This window comes from Entelurus aequoreus, linkage group LG05 (genome assembly GCF_033978785.1).
Source record: "Entelurus aequoreus isolate RoL-2023_Sb linkage group LG05, RoL_Eaeq_v1.1, whole genome shotgun sequence".
In the NCBI taxonomy this organism is placed as follows: domain Eukaryota; kingdom Metazoa; phylum Chordata; class Actinopteri; order Syngnathiformes; family Syngnathidae; genus Entelurus; species Entelurus aequoreus.
In genome coordinates this window covers 16,925,063-16,934,692 of record NC_084735.1, presented here as the reverse complement: position 1 = coordinate 16,934,692, position 9,630 = coordinate 16,925,063, and the positions used below count along the sequence as shown (strand labels likewise).

General features: G+C 37.6%; 1 protein-coding gene across 1 annotated transcript in view; it reads left to right on the top strand.

Moving 5' to 3' along the window:
- The window catches only part of LOC133650234 (roundabout homolog 1-like), a 63,463-nt gene that overhangs the window by 1,400 nt on the left and 52,433 nt on the right, over window positions 1-9,630 (top strand). Inside the window, exon 2 of the mRNA XM_062047243.1 lies at window positions 8,445-8,765. Within this exon, the coding sequence (XP_061903227.1) occupies window positions 8,445-8,765 (321 nt within the window). The remainder of the gene's footprint in view (window positions 1-8,444; window positions 8,766-9,630) is intronic.

The window sequence follows — 9,630 nt, the reverse complement described above, 5'->3', positions numbered from 1 at the left end:
ACGGTGGTCGAGACAGTTCTAAACAAATGCAAACGCCACAAGACAATATCATTAATTACAACACAAAAACTTTCAGCCATAGCATAATTGTAAAAGCCACAACAGAACAAATAAAAACAACACACCATAATAATATATAGCCCCATCTCAAGGGACTGTTTGCAACATTTACACACATACCTACAGGGCGCCAACTTTCCAATGTATTTTACACAGTATATCCCGCCCTCCCATGGCTTCTCGTATGTAATGACGTCATTACGTACGTACGTAACACATGCACGTGCTTTAGGTGTTGTTAGCGAATAATAGCAATTTAGATAGCTAGCGTTAGCTGTCATTGAATGTATATTCTATCATAACAACAACATTGATTGATTGATTGAAACTTTTATTAGTAGATTGCACAGTGAAGTACATATTCCGTACAATTGACCACTAAATAGTAACACCCGAATAAGTTTTTCAACTTGTTTAAGTCGGGGTCCACTATCAAATATATACTAACATCATAATACAGTCATCACACAAGATAATCATCAGAGTATATGCATTGAATTATTTACATTATTTACAATCCGGGGTGTGGGATATGGAGGGGGGAGGGGGGTTAGGTTTGGTTGGTATCAACACTTCTGTCATCAACAATCAGCATCAACAATTGCATCATCAGAGAAATGGACATTGAAACAGTGTACGTCTGACTTGGTAGGATATGTACAGCAAGTAGTGGACATAGAGAGAGAGAGAGAGAGAGAGAGAGAGAGAGAGAGAGAGAGAGAGAGAGAGAGAGAGAGAGATCAGAAAGCATAAGAAAAAGTATCTACATTTGATTATTTACATTTGATTATTTACAATCCGGGGATGGTGTTAGTTTAGGGTTGAAGTTGCCTGGAGGTGTACTTTTATCGCGGTTTTGAAGGAGGATAGAGATGCCCTTTGTTTTACACCTGTTGGGAGCGCATTCCACATTGATGTGGCATAGAAAGAGAATGAGTTGAGACCTTTGTTAGATCGGAATCTGGGTTTAACGTGGTTAGTGGAGCTCCCCCTGGTGTTGTGGTTATGGCGATCATTTACGTTAAGGAAGTAGTTTGACATGTACTTCGATATCAGGGAGGTGTAGCGGATTTTATAGACTAGGCTCAGTGCAAGTTGTTTTACTCTGTCCTCCACCCTGAGCCAGCCCACTTTGGAGAAGTGACTGCAAAATGTTTGTTGCTTCTCTTGGACTGCTATTGAATGTGTGCACGCGGGACGAGGACAGTCGTGCCCTTTGAGCAATAAATAATTGATATATTGTTACACGTTGTTCCTGCTTCGTCTAGACAAGAAACAAACATAAGTTTTGATTAGACAGTTGATCTGCGTGTTGAGCGCCACTCAGAGACAAATTTGATTGGCAAAAATAACACTGATAGGCAAAAATAGTAGTGGGCATTGGTTGAATTAGCATGAATTGTACTTCCCCATAATGGCCATGTGCCAGGTAAATGCATGCGAAGGAGCTAACGCAGCTCCAAAGTAGATTTTATTTTGCAATTGAAACAGTCTTTTTAAACCTATTTAACAACTCTAATGCTTTTGGATGTCAAATATTACAATTCAACTGTTTATCGTATGATTCCATAGAATCGAGTGCCCAAACATGTTGGAAACTCAGTTTCTGTGCGTTTTTTATTGTGTCCGACTGTAAAATAAGCCAACGAGAGATTCAAGTGCTAGCACTTTGATAAAGAAGGTGAAAACACTATTGAATTTACAAAATGACTCATAGCAAAGTACAAAGGTGGCATCCACCTTGGCTCTCCTCCCTCAAGAGTCTTAAATAAAATCAAAAGTGATATTAAATGTTCATTTGTCCACTTCAATCATCATTTATATGTATTATATATTGTTTTCTACTTGTAAATGTATAATTGTTATCTATAAAATGTGCTCTGTGTTAATAGCTTGGCTATCTGAAATGGATTGATTGGATTTACATTATTTTTTATGGGAAAAACTACTGCAGTTTTTGTACAATTCAGATTACTAGTGAAAACCAATACCAGCCACCGATTTTCGTGAAAAAATATGTAATCGTTATTGCCGATCGATGCATTTTATTGCCGATCACGAACGCTGATCCTCTTTGACTGTATTTATTTTTAGTCCTCCGGCTGACAAGCAGCTAGCAGCTAATTATTTGTCTCCATACACAATGTGGAGCCACTCACCTAAGCAAATAATAATTTACTTCTATTACGGCAAATAAACTGCAATTCTTTGTATCTTAAGTATCCTTATCTTGTACTATTATCACTGAAGGACGAGGCTGAAAATGTTACACACAGAGAAAGAGAATAAGGAAGTACTTCAAATATTGTGTTGATATTGGTAAACTGTCGATAGCACTAACCATAAAATGAATAGACAAATGTTCATTTAATACATGTGATTGGTATAGGCATTGTTATTGGCTGATCACGTTCATGAATGAAAACGACAAAATATTTTTTTGATAGTAAAAAAATATCGATACAAACACTGAATATCGACCAAAAATATATATTATACTTAGTATCGTTACTGTTGATATTTGTTTCGATCAGCCCACTTTTGTTTACATTTAAGAGTTCTAGCTTGTGGTTAGCATACAGTGTGGAGTCGTGTTGCATGTTTAGCTATTCCTCGTTCTACGGAGATATTTAATTGGCTGACATGGAGGTGAAGATTGCTGACTAAGAAATGGTATTACACTGAGGACGCGTTTGTTTGCTTGTAGCTGTCAAATTTGCAGACAGATCTAAAATGTGTCATCAACATGCATTATCACGATATAATGATATTATAACAAATTCTATCATCGGACAAATTTATGTAATTTATCTTGTCTATTGTCTATATCGCACAACCCTACTAGAAAAACATACTTTTAGCCTTGATAATGCTATAGGAAGTCACATTAGCCAAAATGCTAATAAGATGTTTAAGAAATTAAACTGTTTAAATTATTTCAATATATATTAAAATGTGTTCTCTTATTCGATTCAAAGTACACATAAACTGTCAGTTTCAGTTATTCCCAAATGAGGAATACATTTATTGTGAACGCCCAACAGAACATATGAAAAAAAAAGATTTTTGTCTGGTCTCAAGTGTGTTATGGCCCCCATCATTTTCCTCTCGGTCAGAAATGGGTGTGGCTTCTTAAGGTATTGTTAGCTATTATTCAAGGCATTTCCGTCGATCGTGAACTGGGTACGCCTTTTGTTGGTTGTACATGCCCAAAATCTGTTGAAAAACATTTGATCTGGTCACTTTGTATTCCATTTCAGTTGGACTAATACATATTTAATATAAAAACATCTGGTAGGGGTATGAGTTTAAATGACTGGAGCAGTTTGAAATGTGTCACTTTGGTTGAATGACTTCACCACGCCACACAACGTGTCTTCGTTTGCTCTTTTAATTTGAAGTTTCAAAACTGCTCAACAACGTCCATGTTAAAAATACTCAAGTGTGTATTTTCTTTGGTTGTGGACATGCTGTTGATGGGGGAGTTCTTGTGTGCTTTTGTTAAGGTAGACGTTCCTGAGCCCCTTGAGCTTCCTCTGCTATCAGGAAGCTCATCAGTCTGTGTTTCCTTGAATGTGGTCATCCAACTCTGCAGGAAATTCAAACAATGGCATTATTGTTCTGCTCGTTTCAAGTTTAGACATGGACCATGTTTACATGCACACACGACGTGAGGAAAAACGTGTTTGCATTCACAAGCAAGTCAGATATTCTCGTTACCATCAAACAAATACCAACAAAACGTTGTTTTTCCGTATTTCATATAGCTTTTCTGCCATAATGCTGGACCCTGAAGTCACATTGGTTGCCCTTACTTTACAATTTGTTGGTTTTGAGCAGGGGTGTCAAAGTCAAGGCCCGCGGCCCGGATTATCCATGGCCCCCTGGATGATATTTGATTAGTATTAGAACCGGCCCGCAGGCCACAGCCGCCTGCTGCTGTTTTGCACGCACCAATATTCCATCAGTGTTGGCGCTAGGAATTTTCAAAATGGGGTTCCACAGTAAATTTTTGGGTTCCCACTTTTTTGTAACCATTTTGAAAACAAATGATAAATGTATGTATTATCCTGTTATATCTCACATTCTATATTGCATTTTGGAAAAAGGTTGTCATAAACGTTACTTAATTAATTACAAAAAAATAATACAAAAGAAAAAAAAATGTTATGCATTTGTAAATTTATTCAGTTATAAACATTCATTCATTTTCTTCTTTCCTTCATGGATCCAAATTTTACCGCTGACGGTATTTTTTTCTATATTTTTATTGTAGTATTTTCAGAATGTGTTAGTTCTATTTTTGGCCAAAGTAAGACAAAGAAAACAATCTGAAGTTGTCTTTATTTTTTGGTTTTAATGCCATGATTTTAATAGTTTGGCCCACGTGTGCACAGATTTTCCTCCATGCGGCCCCTGAGCTAAAATGAGTTTGACGCCCCTGGTTTTGAGGGTACCGTGTTTGTTGCCACATCGCTATACAAATGTGAACGTTGTCGACAAAAAACCCACAATAAAATGCTGCAGATAAATTCATTCGTCATTAATAGTCAGTGACCTCATGGCCCGTGGGGCGTGGCTCAGTTGGTAGAGCGGCTGTGTCAGCAACTTGAGGGTTCCATTTTCGATTCCAGCTTCCGCCATCCTTGTCATTGCCATTCTGTCCCATTCTGTCGAAATCTTACTCCCAGTTCATCCCACACTGGTTTGTACGTTTATTAAATATACTTGTTACATAAAACATCTGCCTTGTTTTTAATAAATAATTAGGCCTGCTACGCTACTGTATTTAAATGTTGGCCATTACGGTGGTACTTGGAGAGTCAAGTTTTTGCTGAGGCGGTTCTTGGTGGAAAAAAGTTTGAGAACCACTGCTCTAGAAATAAATAAAGCGCGATACAAATATAATACACTTCACTTCACTTCCCTGTATGGAAAAAAGAATGTGAGAGTCAGCGTGACCAGTGACTGGCAAGCAACAGGAAGAGAAAAACGTCTGCGGCCAAAGGTAACAACATCCTGAGCAAAAACATAAAAAGTTGAACATTTAACCTTAAACACGCCAGACAAATAACTTGCTCAATTGCAAAAGTGGACCTTGCTTTTCACAGCAGTACTACTGTGGAGGATGCAATCTCTGACTCTCTTCAGTAAATAGTTAGTTAGCTAAAAACTGGGAGACAAAGTTGTATGAAATAATTGATACATTGTTTTTATTAGCACTTTGACTGTCCTAGTTTTTCAGACCAAAGTTGAGTAGTTTTTTGTTTTTTTGCAACCAAATGAGCAGCACATTTAATAAATTAATATTTTTCTCGATGAAGTAGTCAGCTATATTGTTAGTTAGCACATGCCTCAAAATATTTCAAGCTGAGTTTATAGGCGATTGCTAAATTCGACCCACTGAATATGTGGATGCTTCATTATTCAATTAGTTGTTAAGATCGTTGATAGTTGAAAAAAAATAAGAAAACATGTTTTTCAAAGCTTCTACGCTAACAATTCTAACAATTATGTTTATAGTCGGGCTGTCAAAAATAACAAGTTAACTCATGCAAATGGTTTGACTTGTATAGCGTTTTTTCACCTTCAATGTACTCAAAGCGCTGAGACACTACGACCACATGCACCAACTGATGACGCAGCACCAGAGGGCTTAACATTTCGACAAATTTACTCGCAAATGCGAGTAAAAATAGACTGTGCGACTTGAAAAAAAAACCTTTCGCACATGTGTGAATAGGGATTTCAACCCTTTCATAGCATTTTGCTCCAAAAAGAAATCCATCCAAATTTGATCAAGCTACAGTAAAATGTTTGCCCACCTGCATAGCATGTTTGAAATAAACTCATAACCATAACCAAATAGACAAGTGAATGACGCAGAAGTGATCAGTCAGTGTGTGCTGAAAGTTGTGTGTGTGTGTCCCTTCCTCCTGCACCAGGCACAAAGGGGAGCCTCACTCCTCCTAGTTTACACACTCAGGTTGACTAAGCCTTCCCAACACAGAAAAAAGAAGATCTTAGTAAGAGGAACTAAATAAAAAACATTTTTTTCACCACCTTAAAACTTGACACAAACCAACGGCACTGCGCGCTAGTAACTACGAAGGTCGAAGGAATATTGAACAACAAATGAACGATAGAAGTGACAAACTTGCCATCCAAACAATACGTTGTATGTTGACAAAAGCATACAGCCATGGAAGCACATTCAATCTATTTATTAAGCAGAGGTAACATAAACCAGTGAACAATTCAAAGAAGCTGCCGTGGGGACCGACAAACTGCTGCTGCTAGCCTGCTAAGCTAACAAAAAACATCTCAAGCTGGACTCGCTTGCATCTCATGTCACTAGGCAACACACACACAATGCTCTCATATGACACTTATCTCAACTGCATTATGCCAGGTATTTGAAGGTCTTATTTTAGAGGAATAATCACAATAATCATTTCCCCTAGTAATTAATTACATTTATTAAAGAGTAATGCCGTTAGTAATTCAATTACTTTTTTGGTAAAGTAACAAGTATCCATCCATCCATCCATTTTCTACCGCTTATTCCCTTCGGGGTCACGGGGGGCGCTGGAGCCTATCTCAGCTACAATCGGGCGGAAGGCGGGGTACACCCTGGACAAGTCGCCACCTCATCGCAGGGCCAACACAGATAGACAGACAACATTCACACTCACATTCACACACTAGGGCAAATTTAGTGTTGCCAATCAACCTATCCCCAGGTGCATGTCTTCCATAATTAATGACTTTTTAAATGTAATTTTTATAACACAGCCTGTCACAGAGGATCATGAAGCAGTTGGCAGGTTGGTGTCCCTGGCTAACATCTTTGTGTGTATGTCCTATAATAATGTTTACCTATAAAAACACCATTGTTGAAAGTCACTTATTTTAATGCTGCTGCTGACCTTTAAACACGTCCTCTTAAACTAGGACACTTTATTTAAAATTTTGTATTTTTGTGTTTTTGTAGGCTGAAGAATTAAGCATAGCAAAATGTTTTTTTAAAGAAGATTGGTGATTATTTTTGACTTACATTATTTTCAAGGCTATTTCTTCTTTATTGTCTCAAAACACCTCTTAAGTTGGGATCCTGTTGTGTAAAAACCTACTTTTCTTACTTGTTAGTACCTGTTTTTGTGTATTTGGGATCCTATTCAGTCCCGAAAATGTTAATCAAGGCATGGTGGAAATATTTTGTGACATTAACGGCTATTTCCATTTATGGGTTAGTTTATGGGCCAAACTATATCGATATATGAGTTTTGATCCATATCACCCAGCCCTATAATCGTGTTAGCGACATTGCTAGCACAGTTTAGGGATGTTCTCTGTGTTTAATTGAGCAATACACTAGGCGTTATGATGGCATTGTGTCTATATGTATGGGTGCAGATGTGTAGGTTGTTTGAGTGTTAATAATGAAATTGTGATATTTAAGACATTTCATATGGCTACAAAAAATGTTGTGTGCTAAAAAATGTTTTCTCTGCTACAAATTGTTTTCATTTAGTAGCACCGGTGCTCCAAGTGAAAAAACTAAGCTTCCAGCCTTGCAAACAGGGTTTCAGTATCTTGCTCAAGGATACTTCAACATTGACGGTTACCTGAAAGGCGGCGCACGTTGTTATATGTTCAGTGATCAGGTCAGTGCGAAGATGAATGAAGAGACTTCACTTCAAAATAAACCCGGACGGAACTTTAGATAAAACTGTTATCATGTTTTAGAAAATACATGAAATGCATTCAAGTAACCCATTTAAAAAATCCTCTATGACTTTCTGACTAAAAATTGCATTTGTGTCCAAATATTGGGGTCTTTTCTTAGGTAAACTTAAATTATGCAAGCCAGTAATAACCTATGATTAATCAAAATTCAAAAGTGTGATTAATCTGATTTAAAAAATGTATCGTTTGACAGCACTCGTTTGTTGTAGTGGTGTCACACGATTATTTAAAAAAAACGGATTAATCACACTTTTGAATTTTGATTAATCGCGATTAATCACAGTTGCTACAAAACCACTGCATAGCTTAACGATGGTACTTTTGCTGCCAGCAACTTTGTCATTAGTATCATTCCTGCTAGTGGCTGCCATCCAAAATTGTTGTGCTTCTAGATGGTATTTTTAAACATGTTGTGTTTCGATGTCCTGTTTTTTTTTGTTTTTTTTTTAAACATATCCTCGTGACTTATACATCCTGGAGATTGAATATTGAAATCTCCTATTTTCTCAGGAAATGTCCCATATTTTCAAAGCAAATGTTGACATGTATGGAGAGAACTGGGATTTCTTGCAAACCAGCACCTTTTCAACACATTCTAATGCTTCCTTAATCTCACTTTCTGAACCGTTTTACAGGCTCCAGAGTTTGTGCTGATGATGCGCCCCCCCACATTGTTCACCACCCCTCTGATTTGGTGGTGAAATTTGGAAAACCTGCCACATTCTCCTGCCGGGCAGATGGCAACCCGAAGCCGACCATTGAGTGGCTGCACGATGGCCAGCCACTGGAGATTACAACGGGAGATGGCCAACTCCAGCCCATGTTTTTGTCAGATGATAGGCTCTTCTTCCTGAGTGTGGGTAAACGCGGCCAATCACATGAGGGCATCTACACCTGTGTAGCCAGGAACAGCGCGGGAACAGCCATCAGTCACAATGCATCGCTACACATTGCAAGTAAGAGGATGGACCTGTAAACATTCACCTTAAAAAACAGCATATAATGAATACGGACAAAATGTTAAGGACCAGCTTTTGAACTTTCTGTATGTTATTGAGTAGTAAAGATCATTGTCCTTCAACATATTTTTGCACAGAATCCAACTTTTAGTATTACCTGCCAAGAGGTAACTATACATTGTAAAAAGAGCAGCAGTGTTCTATAGCACAGCTGTATATTAAAACACATATAATTGTGCTTATAAATATGGTCATAAATAACAAATATATTTAGCTATTTTACATTCTAAAGAGCATAGCAGTGGCCTGGATCATTCAAATACATAAAACAAACTAAAAATATTATTCTTAATATTCTTTCAATATGTTGTTAGGGTTACGTGTCATTTGTAATGAAATAAATAAAAGGCTAAAACATATATTTAAAGACAAATCTTTATGTTTTTAGTCGTTATATGTATCAACATTTCAGCCATTTCTCATTACGTTATGCCTTTTTGTTTTATTTTCCCATGTTTGACGTTTTTTTTGTTATCTTATCTCTAAAATTTGCCACAGGCTCATAAAAAAGATCAGCGTTCAGCAAATGGCTTCCTGGCCACACTTTGCCTTACTGGTGAAATAAGTAACGCAGTGTGTCATCAAACGACAGAGTGTCTAATCTGCGTTTTTTTAGCACTTCTTCGAAGGTTGGGTTGCACCCAAAGGTAGGGCTGCACGCTTCTGGAGGTTTTCTGCACAATGTGGTAATGCACACTTCCTGGGCTTGTGGTGGTGGATCTCAGCTGTCACTTGTGTAGCGACTACTTTCGTGACCGCTTGTATTTTATTACCGAATAAAGGCATGACACAAGATAGTCTC